This window comes from Hemibagrus wyckioides, linkage group LG12, assembly GCF_019097595.1.
Source record: "Hemibagrus wyckioides isolate EC202008001 linkage group LG12, SWU_Hwy_1.0, whole genome shotgun sequence".
NCBI classification, from domain to species: domain Eukaryota; kingdom Metazoa; phylum Chordata; class Actinopteri; order Siluriformes; family Bagridae; genus Hemibagrus; species Hemibagrus wyckioides.
In genome coordinates, this window is record NC_080721.1 from 4,421,421 (window position 1) to 4,442,361 (window position 20,941).

Genomic DNA, 20,941 nt, shown 5'->3' on the forward strand with positions numbered 1-20,941 from the left:
TGTCAGAATACTTGCAAAGTTATAAACTCCATGCATTGTTATACACTATATATCCACAGAGCTTGTGGACATCTGGTCAGGAAGCACAATCATACATTATGTGCCTTATGAACATTGTATTCCAGAATTATTTTCCCTCTCACATTCTTCTGGGAAGGTTTTCCACTAGATGTTGGAGCGTGACTGTGGGGATCAATGATCATTTAGCTACAAGGGCATTAGTGAGATCAGACACTGATGTTGTAAGAATGAGGAGGTCTGGGGTTCAGTCGGTGTTCCAGCTCATACCAAAGGTGTTCACTGGAGTTGAGTCAGAGTCAGGGCTCAGTACAGGACACTCATGCTGTTACAGGTGTGGGCTAGGACACTTAAATTCTAGATCGATCTAATTTAGATATAATATAGATAAGATAAACATCAATATGTCATAGAAATCTTTCACATTAATATAGGAATAATAGAGGAGCCTGGAGTGCAACATGCTGTCTCAATTTTCCGATCAATATGAACAGTGCTGCTGGATAAACAAGAAAAGAAAAACATCTGATTCCTGAATATAAGAATAAAAGAAGTGTATTCATGACAAAAAGGAGAATTTTCTTCCTCTCTTTCATGACATCATCATCCCAAAAACATACACCCCTTGTTTAGAAGCTAACTCGAACACTTTTTGTTTACCATGTGTATAGATTATATTCTATTTGTCCATAATATATTTGTTGTTAGCTAGATTTTGTAGCGTTATGATTGTTAGCTGTGTAGGAAACTTGCACTGGTAATACAGTTTACTTTTATTAGACTTTTCAGTCATAACTACAGCAACACGGTTAAACATTGTGCTGTTGAGGGACATGACCGCTCAGTGACCCTGCTGTCTCTCTCCACTCATCCCACACAGACTCGTCCTGCAGGAACGCAGGCCTCTGCCTGCCTGAGTGTTTGTGCTGAGTGCTTCTCTCTAAGTGATTAGATCGATAAGGGTTTTAGGGTTTTATAGGAAACTAATCAACAGCCAGGTGGTGTGAAACAGCCAGATTTATTAGAAATTACAAGATGAATGATTTGTTTTGTTCCCACACACATGTACTTGCAGGGTAAGTGGGCACTCTGTACTCTGAACAGCCCTCATTGTTCAGAAGAAGACTTATTGTTTGTTTTAAAGAGTGCTTTAGTTCACAATCCATTAAACAGCTTTTAGTTGCACATGTCCCCCTGTCCATCCATCCGTCCATCCATCCATCCACCCATCCATCCCTCTACCCATCCGTCCACCCATCCCTCCATCCATTTATCCACCCATCCATCCATCCATCTATCAATCCATCCAACAAGCCAGCCATTTTCATCAACTTTTCTGGGTCCTGGTTGCAGAGACCTTCTCCTCCAGCAGCTTCACAGGGATACTCAGGCTATATGAGATATATAATCTCTCCATGTATCCAATATTCTGCTTCTGAAGTCTTCTCCAGAAAGAAAAGGAAACTCATTTAAATACCACTTAGAAACCATGGAGAAGGCTTGGACTGCAATTACCATGACGTTATGTCTGTGCTATTAGTAGCTTAATTCCAATATCCTTGCAAATATGTATTAGTCAGGCAGTGTGTGTGCTTTTTTTTTTTAAGTTTTTTACAGAGGCACTAACACACAAGTCACACGCCTCGCCCACACAAAATCTCACCTCACCCTGTTTACTCCCACTGTCTGTCACCCACAAGTGCAGGTAGTCCCATGGCCAGATGCTTTTTCACCACACAGAAGCTCTCACAGAAAGAGCAAGCTCTGTTATTCTCTCATGGCTACTTTTGTTTGTTTGTTTGGCTGGCTGGCTGGCTGGCTGGCTGGCTGGTTGGGTGGGTGGTTGGTTTTTGGTTGGTTGATTTTTTTGTTTGGTTGGTTGGTTGGCTGGTTAGTTGGCTGGCTGGCTGGCTGGTTGGTTGGTTGGTTGGTTGGTTGGGTAGGTGGTGGGTTGGTTGGCTGGCTGGCTGGCTGGTTGGTTGGTTGGTTGGGTAGGTGGTGGGTTGGTTGGCTGGCTGGCTGGCTGGTTGGTTGGTTGGTTGGGTAGGTGGTGGGTTGGTTGGCTGGCTGGCTGGCTGGTTGGTTGGTTGGTTGGGTAGGTGGTGGGTTGGTTGGCTGGCTGGCTGGCTGGCTGGTTGGTTGGGTAGGTGGTGGGTTGGTTGGCTGGCTGGCTGGCTGGTTGGTTGGTTGGCTAGTTGTTATCCTCAGCATTCTGTATAAATAGAGTGTCTGAAAATAGCAGGAGATCCAAACGTGGCACAGTCAAAGTCATCTCAAAAGCCTAATGGTTCAATTCATTGGCAGCTAGAGGCAGATAAAGTTAAATAAGAGCATCTTACCTTGATAATGCAGATCCTCTAACAGCAGCATTGGCATTGTTTGCTAGTAGAATGAGAATAACATTTGGTTCCCAATGCAAATATATAATATAATATCATAGTGTGAAAGTGAAGCCATTTCCCTTTATAAACTTCTCCATTAGTTTAATCTTTAAATCTTTAAATTTCTTTTCACGTCTGAAACTAATCAGACTTTATAAATGAGACGAGGGCAAACAAGACACCGATATCAGTTCAGGAAAAAAAAATGTCGAAAATATCACATTGACAATTTGATCGCATGACACGCTGCCGTACGCATATCTGGCACAAACCTCTAAACAACTATCAACATATCCCTTTATGTTAAATGAATGCAACAAAAAGGGGAAATAAGCCAGGAACTCAACAAATACAATTTTCAGGGAAAATAAATTAGGCCTGTGGGAGCCAAGATGCATAACAAGCTGATTGCATAACAGCCATCATGCTGCTCCACATGGGTGGAGTATCAGGCTCAGGAGGGAGAGAGAGAGAGAGAGAGAGAGAGAGAGAGAAAATAATAAAATGAATACAGGGATGAAAAAAGAAAAAACCAATCACAGCAGTAGAAATTTAAGTGAGGCTGAGAGACGAGAGGGAGTGTGCTAGAAAGGGAATATAATAAATATAGATAATCAAAAATCTTTTTTTTTTTTAGCTGAGTACATCGATCTCTGATCTCATCAATTGCAAATGAGCTTGAGCATAAAGAACAATGACTCCAGCTCGTTAATTAAAATTTCAAAAGCTTTAAAGTGGTGCGAGACGAGCCGGGTACGAGCACACCTACACACGGTAATGTGGATTTCCTAAAGATCAGCTGGTAACCAAATCAGTGTATGTTCCTGACCACATCAGTGGTCATGCTCAGAATGAATATATGTGCAGTATAACATACTGAGTATGCTTTGAAATGAGTGTAGAAGAGGAATGATTTATAATCATGCTGTAATGTCTGGTGTAACTCAGAAGATAATTCAGTCTGGTTCCTCTCAGGACTTCTTCCTCGGGTCATCCTGCATGTCCTGCATGTTAGGATTTAAATCAAAATCTACCTCCAGGTTTCTTTTTGGTTAAAAATGCAAGAGAAATAAAATGAAACGGAATTGAATTTGCTAGCAGGACAGGTTCAATTCAATACCGAGAGAAAGAAGAGTGTTTCAGTCTCGTGCAGAGATAAAACGCTGCATCCCGTTTCCTCTGTGAACGGATCAGCCGCAGGAGAACGCAGCTGTTTTATGTCGAGTTGGAGGGAGCAAGCTGAAGCGAGAGCTCCATCACCAGACTGAGGAGAGCATAACGTCTGAAGAGCAAGTCTTCAGCTTCACAGTAATGCAAGATGTTCATCAGCGGGTGGAAAAATGTGCTGTGCGTGTAAACCAGGGCTTCTTAAAGATCTCTCAGCAAGAGAGATTTGGCTTTGCTTAGAGCTTTGGCTGTAAAAAATAACTAACTAACTAATAACATGAAATAAAAAATAAATAAATAAATAATAAAAAAAAATAAAAAAATAAAAAAATAGATAGATAGATAGATAGATAGATAGATAGATAGATAGATAGATAGATAGATAGATAAATGAAAAGAAAAATAAAACAATGAATTAAATAAAACTTCAAAAATCAACTTAAACTAAAATTCCACACTCAGATTTATTTTATGAATGATCCTAATATTAGGCTAATTATTCCACATGTACAGTCATTCACTTTCTGACTGTTTATTCCTGAACGTTCCACTAAGAACCAAGTTGACAATATTTGCAGCGCTACTTGTTTTTCAGCTATTCCCAAGTCAGAAAACACTTTTATGTCCGTAGGAGCAGCAGGCATGGCTTGAGTTCATGCAGGAGATTTTGGTTAGGCAGGATGACTTTATTATAAACATAACCTCCAACAAAACGAGGTCAAGAGGATATAAGCTACATATAATTTTTTTTTTCCAGAGTAACACGGTAAAATGCAGCCGAGAGTTGAGACAAGAATCCAGAATCCAGTACAGCTCATTTCACTGGTATTAGATGCACCTTTGTTTGAGGTGATACCAGGAACCAGGGCTGATGGGTTTCAGCAAAATTCCCATCTCACAAATCACACAAGACCCGAAACTAACCCAAAACTGGACACTGGAAAGGGGAGACATTTCCACTTTTCACAGAATGTAAAATACTTATTTCAGTTACAACATACAGACATCTCTCTCCTTGTCTCTCTTGATCTCTTTCTCTCTCCCTCTCTCTCTAATTATATATATATATATATGTATGTATATCCCACCCACTAACAGGTGCCATGATGAGGAGGTCATCAGTCTTATTCACGGCACCTGTAAGTGGTCATAATGTTAAGGCTGATCGGCGTAAGCAGAGACTTCTTTAGTAGAAGTCTGTTATAAGAGGAGATTTGTCCACCAGAGGGCGCAAAAAACTCGGATGCACCAGTTTTAAGTGACCCTTTCTCTACTACTAATAAACACAACTGGACACAAGGTATCTGAAATCGAGTTTTTAATCAAGTTATCAGTCTTTTCATTCACCATAAAAAAAGATGACTAGAATAAAAGTTTGAGTACCATTTTGCTCTACTTACACTGATATTATATCATTTTTATTTTACCTCTGTGCCATATACACAGTCTTTTAGTAATACCGTAAATATAATAAAAACATCTTTAAAACATTTGGAAGACATAATTACACAAATGATCAGAATCTACAGTGTATATCTGTACAAAAGAGGCGATTAACAGCCTTGAAAACAGTGTCATAAAATTAACGCCGATCAAAAATAGCACATAAATGTACAAAAAAAAAAAAAAGTGTGCATCATTTTGTCATTTTTCGGGTCAATAACAGTTTGCTTGTAACAACAAGTTTAAGAGACTAAGTTTAGACTAAAGCTGTGTGTTGTGTTTAAGCTCAGTTGAACTGGGCAGGAGAGGAAAGTGCCACGATGCTGTGTCTAGCAGCAAGGAAGAGAAAACACACACACACACACGTCAGTGTTACACAAATCTGAAATAAAAGGAATAACAGTAAAATGCACATTGAGAGAAGACGGTACCCTTGAGCACTAATCCTGAGATTCATACAGATGTGTGTAATAAACAGAAGTGAGAAATATAATGTCGTTCATTTATGTACAGACTCTGTCTAATGATTAGTTTTAAATTTTGTGCACCAGTGTTTGTCAGCATTTATAAGGCAGAGGGTTAGAGCATGTGCAGAAAAATACACACTCATGTCCTCTCTTTCTCACACACACACACACACACACACACACAGGGCCAGAGTGACACACCCACTCGCACACACACACAGGCCCAGAGTGACACACACACACCCACACCCACTCGCACACACACACAGGTCCAGAGTGACACACACACACACACAGGCCCAGAGTGACACACACACACACACACACACAGGGCCAGAGTGACACACACCCACCCACTCGCACACACACAGGGCCAGAGTGACACACACACACCCACCCACTCGCACACACACACACACCCACACACAAACGGCCAGAGTGACACACACACACCCACTCGCACACACACAGGGCCAGAGTGACACACACACACACCCACCCACTCGCACACACACACACACACACACCCACCCACTCGCACACACACACAGGCCCAGAGTGACACACACACACACACACACGGCCAGAGTGACACACACACACCCACTCGCACACACACAGGGCCAGAGTGACACTCACACACACACAGGGCCAGAGTGACACACACACACACACACACACACACTGGCCCAGAGTGACACACACACACACACACACACACTGGCCCAGAGTGACACACACACACACACTCGCACACACACAGGGTCAGAGTGACACACACACACACCCACTCGCACAGGCCCAGAGTGACACACACACACACACACACACACCCACTCGCACACACACAGGGCCAGAGTGACACACACACACACACACCCACTCGCACACACACAGGGCCAGAGTGACACACACACACACACCCACTCGCACACACACAGGGCCAGAGTGACACACACACACACCCACTCGCACACACACACACAGGCCCAGAGTGACACACACACACACACACACACAGGCCCAGATTGACAGACACACACAGTCCCAGAGTGACAGACACACACACAGGCCCAGATTGACAGACACACACACAGGCCCAGATTGACAGACACACACACAGGCCCAGATTGACAGACACACACAGGCCCAGATTGACAGACACACACACACAGGCCCAGAGTGACAGACACACACACACAGGCCCAGATTGACAGACACACACAGTACCAGAGTGACAGACACACACACACAGTCCCAGATTGACAGACACACACAGTCCCAGAGTGACAGACACACACACACAGGCCCAGATTGACAGACACACACAGTCCCAGAGTGACAGACACACACACACAGGCCCAGATTGACAGACACACACAGTCCCAGATTGACAGACACACACCTCATACATTCACCACACTGTGAGGAGATTACGTGTGTGTTTGTGTGTACAGTTGTGTACAGGACTGTTCATTGCCACTGACCAATCCCCACCTTGTTGTCCACTTCAGCTAGTTTAGTTAGTCCAGACTCGCCGTTGAACGTTATCAGTGTTGCACATATCACCTGTGCCTCGCTGTGAGCCTGGAGCACTGTGTCCACTGAGCTATAGAGAGAGAGCTCTGCTGATGGACCTGAGCTTCAGTGCTGCATGCTCTGTCTCACAATCCAAACTTCAGCTGAGGCCACAGAACTGGTCTTTATCAGCTGTAATATTATACAAATCTAATATTTTACACCTCCATCGTGCACCTTAACCGTTTTCATTGGTGGAAACCTTGGAATTTTATCTCCAGCCTGTGTGCATGGCTGTTAACTGAAGTGCAGTTTTAAGCATCTAATCTAATAAAATAATCTACAACATTAGATAACTAGTCAACTATTCTTTTTAAATCTACTGGTTGACTAGTAAAAATAAATCATCCTGCAAGCCCTAACTCAACACAATGCACTGATGTCACTGTCACATTTTGTTCATAGCACAAAGATCACAGTGCCATCCTTAGCATAAATAAAAAAAAAAAAAAAAAAATTGTAAATAGATTCCAGATTGTGAAAAAGGACAGTGTTGCTTCTGTCTGGTCATCAGTGGAGGCCACCATGGATCAAGGCTGTTAGGGTGTTGAGGTGAGCAGACTGGGAGTTTTAATGCAGCATGTACGCGTCAGAGCTCTGTGCAGCTCCTGAATGCCGTCTTAAGTTCTAGCACCAACTGATATGAGCTCAGAGTCCATGGTAGAGAAGATCCTCGTGGATTGGCACTGCACACCAATCCTCCAACAAAAATGACACACACCAGCATCTGGTACGGTTTGTATGGCTTCCACAGCATCCTTGCTTTTCCAGTGTTCGCCTGACGCTGTCCACTAAGGCCGATGAAACCTAGAGGACGAGAGGAGAGGACACTGTTTTAAAAAGGGGGAAGTGGTAGTTTAGTGGTTAAGGTGTTTGGATTACTGATCAGAAGGTTGTGAGTTTAAATCCAAGGTCCACCAAGCTGGGCCCCTGAGCAAGGCCCTTAACCCTTAATTGCTCAGTTGTATGAAATGAGGTACAATGTAAGTCTCTCTGCCAAATACCAGAAATGTAAAAAGGGAATTAAGTGACTGTCGGAAGATTAATGATAAACAGTGCTGCTTCTGATGCAAGAGAATCTCATATGGATTGTGTGCATTGGGGATGGTTTAGCTTAGTGGTTAAGATGTTAAGCACTGGTCCCACCATCTCTCAGGGTAAAAGGTAGGTATACATCTAGACTCTTCTCTGTACTGGCACCTAGAAGTCACTGACCGTCTTCAAACGGCGACTCTTCCTGATGCACTTAAACTAGCTCTTATTTTTCCCTGTTTTTATGTATTGTTATATGTTGTAAATATCCCCAACTAGGCTGATGGTATCCTAAGTCTGTGACCTATTGAACCAGTGTTAATGTATTCATTGATGGAGACTTTGAAGCACTTTTCTAACTCGCTCAGGATAAGAGTCATGTGCCAGAAATGTAAATGTTTGATTGAAATAAAGCTCAATAATTCAGGAGTCCGCTCGTGTATTACAGAGAGCACTGAATGTAAATGTAGGTGTAGGTTGTTGACCTGGTGTACATCTTGCTCTCCTCATGGACCTGCATCTCGGAACTCTTAAACTCATTCAGCTCCTTTCTGATGGCAGCCTGCGGTAAAAAAAAAAACAAACAAACAAACATCCTGCATAAACAATGTGACACGCAAACTATATTCAAGCTTAATATTCATGCTCATGGATCAGTGGAGCCGTTAGTGTAAGTCATGAGGTCCAACACTTTTTCAGATCCACTCGCTCACACCATTAGCTCCTAGCTGCAGATTAGTTACCATTTACTGGTTTAAAGCACAGAAAAATCCCAGTAAAATCAGACAGTATGTAGAAAAATGTACATGGAAGGAAGTAGCGGAAACCGGGGCTGCCTCAGGTGTGTAGCATAAGTAGCTAGTGAAGCTAATTAGCTTTGACAATCTGCCAACAAACATGTAAATCAATCAATTAATTTATCCATCCATCAATTCATCCATCCATAAATTCATCCATCCATCAATTCGTCCATCCATCCATTCGTCCATCCATCCATCCATCCATCTTCTGTACTGTTTATCCCACATAAGAACCTGGAGTTTATTCCAGGTGACACAGGACACAAGGTGAGGAAATGCCACACGAGTGTCCAGTTTCTGTCTGAAATGCACCTGTGGTGTAAAAAGCACTGGGGTACTTGAGCACTGAGGTGCTGCTGCATGTCTTTTTTTTCCTGCCACTCTGTAAGTGGGTCTAGCAGAGAGGAACTAAATCTGCATCGGGCAAACAGAATCAACTGATGATCCACTCATCCCTCACTGAAGCGCTTCCAGTGCTCTTTAAACACCTTCCTCCGTGTGAAGCCGTGTGTGTTCGCCGAATCAGTCTTTGATATGATTTTATTGCACATTATATCTCTGAGCTCTCTTCACCTTTCTGTGTAATTCAGCTCCACAATCAGTTAACACACATGTACCGTTGCCTCAGGCTTGCTCATTAGGGATGAAAAGAAAATGAATTTTAAATTTCGCCATTTTTATTCTTTCTGCAAAGCTGCTTCCTCTGTTAAAAGCGCTTTACAAATAAAGCTGAAATGAATTGATTGTACACCAACCACCGGGAGTGTCAGCATACACACAAAGAAAAGCAGGTCTAACGCTACACACCTCCTCACACACAAGAATAACCTGCTGAAGTACATTCTACATGAAGAACTGTGCCTCTGCACAGCTAGGAGTGAGACCGGATGATAAATGAGCCTGAATCTGGCTCTGATTAGAGCAGAACCCCTGAACTGTGCAGAATTATGATGTGAGCCATTTGTGCACCTTATCAGCAGGAGTGAGTTTGGTCCAGGGTTTATCTGCACGCCGGTCGTAGTCTTCAGCATGTGTGGACTCCACATACTCGTGGAAACGTAGAATCTTTCTGGCCTGGAGCTCAGCTACTGTGGGCCTCTGAGACAACTGCAGGAACAAAGTACTTACATGAATACACTGTCCTCTAGCAGCATGCATAAAAGGAGAGACAGAGAGAGAGAGACAGAGTGAGTGTGAGAGAGAGAGAGAGAGACACAGGGAGAAAGAGAGGGGTAGAGAGTGAGAGAGCTAGAGTGTCAAAGAGGGAGCGAGAGAGTCAGAGAGAGAGCGAGAGAGAGAGAGAGAGTCACTCAGTCAAAGAGTCAAAGAGAGAGAGTGAGTGAGTGTGAGAGAGAAAGTCAGAGAGAGAGAGAGAGAGAGGGGGAGTCACCCAGGCAAAGAGTCAAAGGGAGAGAGGGGGGGAGGGGGAGACAGAAAGTCAGAAAGAGAGAGAGAGAGAGTGTGTGTCAAAGTGGGGGGGGCGAGTGAGTGTGAGTCAGAGAGAGAGAGATTCAGTAAGAGTCAGAGAGAAAATGAGTGAGTATGAGAAAGTCAGAGAGAGAGAGAGAGTGTCAAAGTGGGGGGGGGGGCGAGTGAGTGTGAGAGTCAGAGAGAGAGAGATTCAGTAAAAGAGTCAAAGAGAGAAAGTGAGTGAGTGTGAGAGAGAAAGTCAGAGAGAGAGAGAGTGTCAAAGTGGGGGGGGAGCGAGTGAGTGTGAGAGTCAGAGAGAGATTCAGTAAAAGAGTCAGAGAGAAAGTGAGTGAGTATGAGAAAGTCAGAGAGAGAGAGAGGGAGAGACAGTGAGAGAGTCAGAGAGAGAGAGAGAGGGAGAGACAGTGAGAGAGTCAGAGAGAGAGAGAGATGTCCAACCTTTCTTGTAAGCCTGCGTTTGATCTCGCTTCGCTCAGCTCGTCTGTCTGCCTCATTCTTGGCTAGAACGAGAAGCAAACAGATTGTTTAGTTGAGAAAAACATATGCATGTGCTCTTTCTCACTCCTGCTATCGCTCTCACTCTTGAGCACGCACACACACACACACACACACACACACACACACACACACACACACACACACACACACACACACACACCAAAAGAGCTCTGCTGAGATTCATCTGAAGCTCAGGTATACAATGCAAAAGAAACTAAGAAGAATCTTGGAAACAGAGAGTAATCAGAGCACGATAATAACACTGCTGGAAAAGTGGAGGTGTGCCAAAGCATACAAAGAGAGACAGAGCAGAAAAAGTGTTTCGGTTAAGGAAATTAGGAGTAAGAGTGTGAGGGGGTTTGAAGAGAGAGAGTGGTATTGAACGTCTTGGTAATACCGACCTAGCAGAATGTTTCTTTGCTCAAGTTCTTGTTGCGTTGGTCTCTGACTCAGTCTCCTAAAATGATACCATATCATTGATACCAATGTGTCAACACATCTTCAGGCTTAATTAGCTGCAATTATGTAATAGTGCTATTGATTGGCTGTGACAGACTGTAAACAAAAGCAAACACACGTGCAGACACACGCACTGTGTACATACCGTGTGAGGGTGGTGCCGATCTTGTTGCGCATCGCCTCCCACTGCTCCCAGTTCTTCCAGGAGCTGTTCTCTTGCCCCTGCTTCTCCTCCTTTTCCTGCTGTTTCTCCAGCTTTAGAGCCAGAGTGTCTTTCCGTTTCACCTTGCCAGCCAGACCAGCTAGAAGACACAGGAAAAAATATATAAATACATTATCTTCCAACTTTGTTGCAAGTCTCATAGCTTTGTTATGTTCCACTCAATGCCTTCAGTCTGATCCTCACTTACTGATGGTGCAGCTTCTCAGATATTCAGGTCATTAACTACGATCATCTAGACCTGTATTATTCTGTTCGTTTTCGCACTGCATATATTTATACGAAGCAAATTAATAAATAAAAGGGCCTCCTAAAACGTCTTTATTCACTGGTCAGAAATATGACACTGGAAAAAAGGACTAAACCTTTATGTACAAAAAATAAAACAATTACCCAAGGTTGGAGAACTCAGACCTGACTCTCAATAAATTAATTATTTAAAGAACTACTATATAAAATCTATGCCTAAATTTATCTTTTCTTTTTGTTGAATAATTCAAATATCCAAAACACTAAGGCTTAAGTACTAAACCTCTGTCCTTTGGCATAGTTTAAGGAACAGAACTCGGTTTAGCAAAAGAAAATTTGCCCAAATAGATGCCATAGATGGACTGGTTTACTTGAGTCGATTCAGAGTCAATTCAGAAATGATTCACTTTCAGACTGCAATCAAACCAAGCTAGAGTTTGCTTAGAACTGGAGTGAGATCAACTCGCTCAGACGCTCCTGTTGTTTTGGTCTGTAGCAGTGTGAGATTCCCTGCATTTTAACTTGCTCCACATCTCACTCATCATAAATCCTGCATATGATACATCGCATGAATGGAATTCAATGTACTCAAAGATAACAGAGTGGAATTAGAGGGTCCTACTCATGGGCACTTCCTCGTCATCATCCTCTTCGTCGTCTCTGTAGAGAATGGGTCCATCGGAGTCGGTGTCTTCCTCCTGCTCACTGTCCGAGTCCTCGAAGATGACCATGGTGTCTCCCACTAACCCCCGCCTGCTCCCGGCCTCCAGCTCCGGTGGCATGGTTTGCCGGGGAGGAGGGTGCAGCTTTTGCAGCTCTTCCTCCATGTCAAAATCATCATCCTCAGGTCTGAGAGAAGGAGCAAAAAAGTGTTCAGATGTGTAACGGATAAAATACTGCACTAAAAAAATGTGTGTGTGTGTGCTTCAGAAGCAGTTTATTGTCTCGTGGTTTGTATATGTATGCATGTTTATGAATGAAGTTAATAAAAATGTCTCACAGTCTGAGCGGCTCGATGGTGACAGGAAGCGAATGACGTCCACTAGTCTCCACTACGATCTCCGGTGGCGTCTCGAACAGCAGAGAGTGAGCTCTCTGGTTGCCATCAGGGTTGGGGTGGACCGGTCCGGGGCTGGCAAGTGCGCGCTGGATCAGAATGTGCAGAGGTATGGATGGAGGCTGGCTCGGCGGCTCAGTGGTGGGGCTCGGAGGATCCACAGCGATGCCAGGCGGAGACGGAGGGATATGGGTAGGTGGAGGAGACACCGCTGTAGCTGTATAGCTGGTGGGTTTGCTATCCTCTGACTGCGAAGGGGGAAGGTTAGGGGAAGAACTTCTGGCAGGAGGCTCGGCCGGATTGGAGGAGATGTCCCCTGAGTTGCGTTTGGCGACAGGCGTCATCCTTGCAGGCGGAACGGGAGGAGAGCGCTTTGTAGGAACTGGGTTCGAGACTACCAGCGGTCCGGGTGCTTCAGCTGCGATGAAGGAAAATAGAAACCAAATAAAAGTTCCGACATTAGACTTTATAAAGGAAGGCACGAAAATACGACTTGATGCTGATGTCATTAGGGCTGCAACACAAAACATTTCACTGCAGCAGACCTGTGAAGGCATTTCAAATGAAGATCCTGCTTGGAACGTGAAAGACTATACACGGCAATCTGTTATTACAGAAAGATTCATGATGGTGCCTTGGTATTTTTGGGACAGTACTGTCCAAGCAGTGAAATAAATCAATATTAACGACACTGTAACGTGTACATGGAGGATACTGATTTAGTAGCTCATAAATCCATGAAGTTGAAATCTGAACAGAGAAATAATCACCACTTGTTGCAGCCCTGCAGCGGACATCACAAATATTATTAAAACATTACAGCGAAACAATTAACAACGTACATGTTAGTACCTAGGACACGTATTTAACTGCAGAAGACATATGCTTCAGCAATGATTTGTGCAGTAAATGAAGCTTGTTTAATTCTGGTTTAAACTTTAGTCAGTGTCACACTATAGTACATGGAATTAAAGTAGAAGCCAATCTTTTGCTCCGACCTAGTTTTAGGTTTCATGCGATTGGCATCACACCATGCCGGACACACAAATAACGAGACAGAAATACATCAAGTGTAGTGATGAGTGGAATTATGGGTGCATTTTTAGACGTGATGATCATGGGGTGTTAGTTCAGTCTGACGTCTTATTCCAATGCAAAAGAAGTTCCTGGAACCTCTCCTGTACAGGCTTTCTGCTAAAATCTTATGCAAATGATCTTACCTTTTGTACCTATTTAAAACTGCAGGAATTTGGAGAGGAAACCAAGACTTAACAGAACTTCTTGTGCGCTTTGGAACAGAGACAAACTACATGCAGGATCTGGGTCTGGAGAGGAGTAATGCACTTTTAGGTGTTAATTAAATGGAATGAAGAGGCACAACAGCAGGGGCATCTAGATAAGGCTGGGGGTGACAGGGGTAGAGAGGGGTAGGTACCATGTTCATTCTGCCGTCTCCTGCTGGTCCAGTACAGAGGAGTCTGAGCTTTAGCATGCCTGGGTAATGTTGTGGCTACAGGAAATACATCAAGGCAGTTCATTTATATTCAGAGCCTCACACTACTCACTCTTAAAGGCAATACGCTTTTCACAAAGGTTCACATTATATTTGTATTTTCAACCAGTTTGATATCTCCTCTATCTCCCAGGAAATCTTCTCACCAAACCCAGTCCCACTACACACGATGACAATGACCATCATAAGCAGATCCCTCTCTCAACTGCTCACCAAACACAGTCCTTCACATCTGACCAGGTGAAAAGAATCCAGCTGTGTGAAGTCTTACAGTATAGCCTGATGAAAGGGTTCTTGTTCTTGGGTACAGGAACCAAAGTAACAAGACCCTTTCAACTAGGTTCACTGTAAGACTTCATTCTTTTCACCTGGTCAGATGTGAAGGAACACCCATGGTGAACAGCCAGTTGAAAGGTTCTTGTTGCTTTAGTTCCTGTCTTTGGTGAACAGCCAGTTGAAAGGTTCTTGTTGCTTTAGTTCCTGTGTTTGGTGAACAGCCAGTTGAAAGGTTCTTGTTGCTTTGGTTCCTGTCTTTGGTGAACAGCCAGTTGAAAGGTTCTTGTTGCTTTGGTTCCTGTCTTTGGTGAACAGCCAGTTAAAAGGTTCTTGTTGCTTTGGTTCCTGTCTTTGGTGAACAGCCAGTTAAAAGGTTCTTGTTGCTTTGGTTCCTGTGTTTGGTGAACAGCCAGTTGAAAGGTTCTTGTTGCTTTAGTTCCTGTGTTTGGTGAACAGCCAGTTGAAAGGTTCTTGTTGCTTTGGTTCCTGTCTTTGGTGAACAGCCAGTTGAAAGGTTCTTGTTGCTTTAGTTCCTGTGTTTGGTGAACAGCCAGTTGAAAGGTTCTTGTTGCTTTGGTTCCTGTCTTTGGTGAACAGCCAGTTGAAAGGTTCTTGTTGCTTTGGTTCCTGTGTTTGGTGAACAGCCAGTTAAAAGGTTCTTGTTGCTTTGGTTTCTGACTGTGGAGAGAAGCCAAGTTTCTTAGTGTTTTGCATTCTTTACCCAAAAATCCTTTCAACTGGCTTTACTGTTAGGTCTCACACAGCTGGACTCATCTCACCTGGTCAGTGAAGGAGAGTCTGTGGTGAGCAGTTTCTTTTTTTTGCTTTGGTTCCTGTATCCGAGAACAAAAACCCTTGGGATCTGAAAATATACTTGCAGTTTTTACATCCCAGCTGACAAAGTCCCTTCAAAGACTCGTTTTGGTCGCCTCAGGCACATGTGCTCATGGTAATAGAGCCTTATGGTTTGCATACCAACCACACATGGGGGTGGAGTGTATGCTCACCTGCAGATCACAGGGAACTCTGTGAGAGTCATGTTCTTTGACTGCTCAAGTGCTTCTGGCACGAAACGACCCACAGTGACCTGGGTGATACTGCCCTTGTGTCATGGATCACTGACTACCAGACACGGAGCTGCACATGCCTCAGCAGACGGTGAAGAGTGAGCACTACACAGGGACTGTCCTTTGCTTCCTTTTCCTTTTCACCTTCTGACTTCGGGTATAACTCAGACACATGCTATCTATGAAGGTTTATCAGCTAGTTAAAGAAGGAAGAACACAACAGCCTCATTGAGAGCTTGAACAAACATCTTCAGCTTAATAAGGGGAAGATGAAGGACATTGTGCTGGTCTCCTCTGGTGAACGGAGGCGGTTCATGGCAAAATATTTTAATAAAACGCATCAGACTCTGCAGAGAAGACAGGGATCTTGTTCTAGGACTCAAAGGCAAGACCATACCTGCCCCACCCTTACACACACACCTGTATTGTTCTCACTGCAGATGGTTAACTATGTGTGCCGCCGAATACATTCCTCGCAGAAATATGCATCCTGTGCCTCGAGCAAACATTTCCAGTTCTGAAGAGTCAATCACATGTCCTAATGAATCAAGAAACTGTATTCTCTCCACTGTAGATCACAACACTTACACTCTTACACAGTTGTGTGTTTAAAGAGTAAGAATTCATTCTGATGAATACACACTGGACTGAACACACACAACAATGAGTGGGAGGTTTTAGAAGACTGGAAGGAATGAGGGTGTGTATTTGTCCTGACAGAAATAGCAGACATGATGGACTCACTTCATATGGGGAGGGAAAAAAAAAAAAAAGATTCATTTGGACATAAGAATAGAAAGTCATTTTAGTGTATATATTTTAGCTTCTAACAAACTGCATGCAAGTCAGTTCTAAAAAACATTAATGAGATATTTGGCCAACGTAAACAAAACTATCTAGACACTTTTATTTAGTAAACACAATGGCACTCCTGAATCATCCACCAGGACCTGAACGCAGTGTTTGTTTCTCAGAAGAACACAGCATTAAGATCGTAATTGCTCCAGCCTTTTACAATGGTTTTTGAGCAATCCCTGTGGAAGTGAAGCATAAAGCATTAAGCAGACATGGCTCACCTTGCAGTGGTAATATACTGTTACGGTTGGTGGGTTTGGGAGGGGGAACAGGTGGCATTTTAGTAGGTACTGGGGCATCAGAGGTGGTTAGAGGTGCAGCAGGAGCAGGAGTAGGAGTAGGAACAGGAGCGGGAGCGGGAGCAGCAGCTGGGGCAGGAGGGGCAGGATGATCCAGGGTAGCAGGTGGGTTGTCATGGTTTCGTATCGAAACCACGGGTAAAGGACCCTGACGAGACTGGTCGTCCACCATCAGTGAGACAGTGCGAGGAGGGGGTTTAGCAATGGGTGGAGCTGAGGAAGAGGATGATGATGACAATGAGGAGGAGGAGGATGATGAGGATGAAGCCTGACCAGATTCGGTGGAGGACATCAGCCATTTTGGGGGGGGAAGTATGGCCTGTTTTGGTGGAGGCTGCGGCTCCTTTGACTCGGGGGCAGGAGTGAAGCGCACACCCACAGAGCCTGGCACAGAGTTAATGCACAAACACACAAACATGTACACAGATAGACACATGGACAGGTAGGGCAAATTAGTGACGCAACAAAAATTGTTTTATCTGTGCATTAGGTTTGAAAATAAACATCAAAATGTACTGCGGCCTGCACATGCTGACACACCTGCTTCTCATCGCAAAGCTCCTTATTATTATTATTATTATTATTATTAATATTATTATTATTTATAGCAATAATAATAATAATAATAATAATTGTGGGGGATCACATGCAATCTGGCAACCCCGTGAATGCTACATAGTTAGAGACAACAGCTGAAACGAGTGTGGTTTGTTTGTTTTAACTATTATATCTAAATTGATGATTAAGCAGTACATTTCGAATCGTACGTTTGATTTTTACACAGTTGACATTTCCAAATCCAAAAACATGATGCAAAAAAAGCAACATGTGCAGCACAATGAAAAGACAAAGCACAAAGCAGACATACAAGCTCTCATCTGAAAAATGTACGCATCTGACAACACACACACACACACACACACACGATCATGGTGTTTATATATTCTAGTCTGTATTGTGTGTGGTGCTTCACCTGTGCGTGTCCTGGGGTCATCCTGAGCGTGTGAGTATCGCGGCAGTGTGCTCCTTTGGTCAATTTCAGAGACGGGTCGGATTTTCTGGCCCACATCAGAGGAGCTGCTCTGCAAACTGCTCCTCATATCCATCTCAGACTGAGGCCTGATCAGCTTTGGCATCTCAGGCTTCCTCACATCTTTTCTCGGAATGTCCTCTCTCCGGTCTCGTTCCTCGTGCCGTTCGCGATCCTTGTCGTCTTTCCTTTCTCGGTCATCTCTCCTCTCACTTTCAGGCCTCCTGTCTCGGTCGTCACGCCGAAGAGGTTCTTCCATTCGACTGTGATCGTCCCTACGTTCTTTTAGCTCTCGTCTTTCCCTGTCCTCTCTCCTTTCTCTTTCGTCCCGGTCATCCCTCTTTTGGTCCCTGTCCGCTCTCGCATCTTTTTCCACTCTGCCGTCTCTCTTTTCTTCTCTCCGGTCCCTTCGCTCTCGATCTTCTCTCCAGTCTGTTCTGGAATCCCGTTCCTCTCGCCTATCGCGCCTGTCCCGGTCCTCTTTGTCGTCCCTTCTCCCTCGTTCCTCTCTCTCGTCCCTGCGATCTCGGTTGTCGTCCCTCCTTTCGCGGTACCTTGCCTCGTCTCGCTCTCGTTTATCGGAGTCTGACGGGATGCGCGTACGAGAGTCCACGTCCAGAGGCTGCCGGTTACGGGTCACGTCTGATGGTATTCGGCTTCGTCGCTCAGGTTCTGGTGCCAACAAACTCTTTCGCTCCTCGCCGTGTGACCTGTTCTTGACCTCTGATCCAGCGTTGGGCCCATGCTCCCCGGCTACAGGCTGCGTGTGACCGTTGTTTACTGAGGGAGCTTTCACGTTATTACTCTCTGCAACACAGAGTAACATATAGAGTGGATATTAAACACAATACTGTCTGATATTTACTGCAGATTCTACAATAAACACAGTTCCAATGAGTGGATACTTAAACTAAAACATAGATTCTGTCTCTATAGTGAAATTGCACGGTTGAATCCAGCATCTCATTATTTTGCAGAAAATGCGGAACCTAGGAAACTGTGATATTCTGAGGGCACCTCCCAATAAATATTGGCACCCCCGAGTCATCCTTCTCTTCACAAACAAGAGCATGCAGCATCTCTAGAGCTTTGTTTTGTCAAATGTATGATTGTCATTTCCCTCTCTTTACTTCTTGTACCATTTGTGCCTCATGTATTTTGTGTCTTCTGTATGCCCTGTTCATATGAGGTCAGAGATTGCTGGAGGAGTCACAGAGTACAGAAGTTCACTATGGTGTGCAACCCACTGCTTTCTGTACAATATGACAAGACAGGAAACTGTCGAATCTTGAATCTATAGCAAAGCTTCGCAATTAAGGAATCAACGATCAGTGAAGCTGCAGTACCATTCTCAGAGATTTCCTTTAGTACTCCTTTCTCTATCAGCTCCTGCCGGGGTCTTCTCATCGAGATCTTCCTCTCCAGAACTGAAAAAGACAGAAAATCAGATGAATAAGACAAAGAGGAGAAAAAGAGAGATAGAGAAATAGAGAGAGAGAGAAAGAGGGGACGCCATTTTTAAACATGTGAAAAGACACTGTTCTGTTGCTTCTCTCTTCCTGGTTGCTTGTACAGTGGAAGAAAAATTGAATACACAACATGATGCCCTGATAACACTCTGACTGTAATCTCGTGTGTATCAACGTCCCTCTCTTCACAGCAAGATGTAATGTGAGGAATGAAAAATCTATTTCCCGAAGAAGAAGAAGAAACAACGATACTTAGATCAGATAAGAAAAGAAGAAACACGCTGAGCGTCATCAAGGAGACTATATAAATACAAAGAAACACTAGACGAGGAATTCTAATCTATATACAAACTCGGAGAACATGCTGAATATGATGGAGAAGTTGTACACTAAGAGAGGTTATATACTGTAGAGTCTGTAGAGTTTACACAGAATGGTGTGAACCCTGTGAGCAGAGGATCTGCAGACTGAAACTCTTGTTGATGAGAGATTAAAGGAGAATGAGTAGATTGGTTAGAGCTGACAGGAAATCTTTAGAAATTCAAAAACAAAAAGCATCTTGTGTACAGTGGAAAGCAGAAAAGTCGATGAGCTACGACAGTCGACGAGCACATCAGGTCTCACTCCTGTCAGCCATGAACAGGAGTCTGAGGCCATCAGGGGCACAGCTTCACCCTCGTGATGCTCACACCAATCTAATCCCTCTCCTGTGATCTCTCTCATCAACAAGGTGTTTCATTCTCCAGACCCTCCCCGGCTCTATACACTGCTGTGTGTGGAAATCAGACGCTTATGAAATACTCAAAGCAGGTCACTCAGTCCCAGAGATCGGATTTTTGATGTTTGACGCGATCATTAGTCGAAGCTCTTGACCGGGATGATTTCATGATCTGCATGATTTCTATCTATAGATCTGCTGACATGACTGGCTGATGAAATTACTCACGAATGTTCCTATTAAAGTGGCCGGTGAGGATATAATGACGATGTGTACCGAGAGAGGGTGAAATGACATTTAGTCATTTCAACATTATGAACAGAAGATATAAAGGTCAGGTACATTTTATCAAGCTGCACGGGCAGCAGAATAGAAATGGCAAACATTTCTATTTAAACGTTTTCATCTTAATCACCGTAACTAAATCTATAGAAACGTCACCGAGACAAACCGGACAGCGGTGAGGTCATCTGCGTGAGAAGCAGAAACCATGTTCCAGTAGGTTCTAAACAGGAGAACCTTTAAAAACCTGATGAATGTGTCATAAGCTTACGACTGAAAATGATTATAGAACAGAATTAGAGGTGTTATGGTTTGAAAATTTCAGATATAATATCATTAATTATGGTTTCAATCAATTATTTTAAACACAAAATCCAGTAGTGAACATTAAAAAGAAAAATCTATACACAAAATCTTTTAATATTACAAAAATCAATCAATCAATCAATCAAAAAATCATATATATAAAATAAACTAAAATAAAAATGAAATAAAAAGAAATAAAATGGAGCCTGAAGTCTATTCCAGGGGACTCTGGGCACAAGGTGGGGGACACCATGGACACACACACACACAAAGATAATTTAGTGATTCCAGTCAGCCTACAAATCATGTATTTGGACTGGGGAGGA

The 20,941-nt window shown here is 43.5% G+C and overlaps 2 protein-coding genes across 12 annotated transcripts in view; both read right to left on the bottom strand.

Moving 5' to 3' along the window:
- Positions 1 to 4,869: 4,869 nt before the first annotated feature.
- Positions 4,870 to 6,973, bottom strand: LOC131362431 (multiple epidermal growth factor-like domains protein 10). 5 transcript variants are annotated; one of them, XM_058404434.1, is made up of 4 exons: positions 6,837 to 6,973; positions 6,732 to 6,756; positions 6,005 to 6,623; positions 4,870 to 5,820 (listed from the first exon to the last, which is right to left on the bottom strand). In XM_058404434.1, exons 1-4 carry the CDS (start codon positions 6,884 to 6,886, stop codon positions 5,567 to 5,569), a joined length of 948 nt encoding a protein of 315 aa, XP_058260417.1. In that variant the 5' UTR covers positions 6,887 to 6,973; the 3' UTR covers positions 4,870 to 5,566. The 5 variants fall into 5 exon arrangements, with proteins under 5 accessions (XP_058260417.1, XP_058260414.1, XP_058260415.1 ...); XM_058404431.1 differs by having other exon boundaries at positions 6,005 to 6,756; XM_058404432.1 differs by having other exon boundaries at positions 6,732 to 6,890.
- The window catches only part of phactr4a (phosphatase and actin regulator 4a), a 51,815-nt gene continuing 37,262 nt past the window's right edge, over positions 6,389 to 20,941 (bottom strand). For 4 of the 7 annotated variants that reach the window (XM_058404424.1, XM_058404425.1, XM_058404422.1 and 1 more), the window contains 12 exons: positions 19,187 to 19,267; positions 17,784 to 18,647; positions 16,733 to 17,194; positions 14,236 to 14,310; positions 12,744 to 13,218; positions 12,366 to 12,592; positions 11,420 to 11,576; positions 11,217 to 11,272; positions 10,756 to 10,817; positions 9,856 to 9,993; positions 8,572 to 8,648; positions 6,389 to 7,861 (listed from right to left, as the gene is read on the bottom strand). In XM_058404424.1, coding sequence (XP_058260407.1) covers positions 7,846 to 7,861; positions 8,572 to 8,648; positions 9,856 to 9,993; positions 10,756 to 10,817; positions 11,217 to 11,272; positions 11,420 to 11,576; positions 12,366 to 12,592; positions 12,744 to 13,218; positions 14,236 to 14,310; positions 16,733 to 17,194; positions 17,784 to 18,647; positions 19,187 to 19,267 — 2,690 coding nt within the window. In that variant the 3' untranslated portion in view covers positions 6,389 to 7,845. The remainder of the gene's footprint in view (positions 7,862 to 8,571; positions 8,649 to 9,855; positions 9,994 to 10,755; positions 10,818 to 11,216; positions 11,273 to 11,419; positions 11,577 to 12,365; positions 12,593 to 12,743; positions 13,219 to 14,235; positions 14,311 to 16,732; positions 17,195 to 17,783; positions 18,648 to 19,186; positions 19,268 to 20,941) is intronic. The other 3 variants (XM_058404427.1, XM_058404426.1, XM_058404429.1) reach the window with 3 other exon arrangements.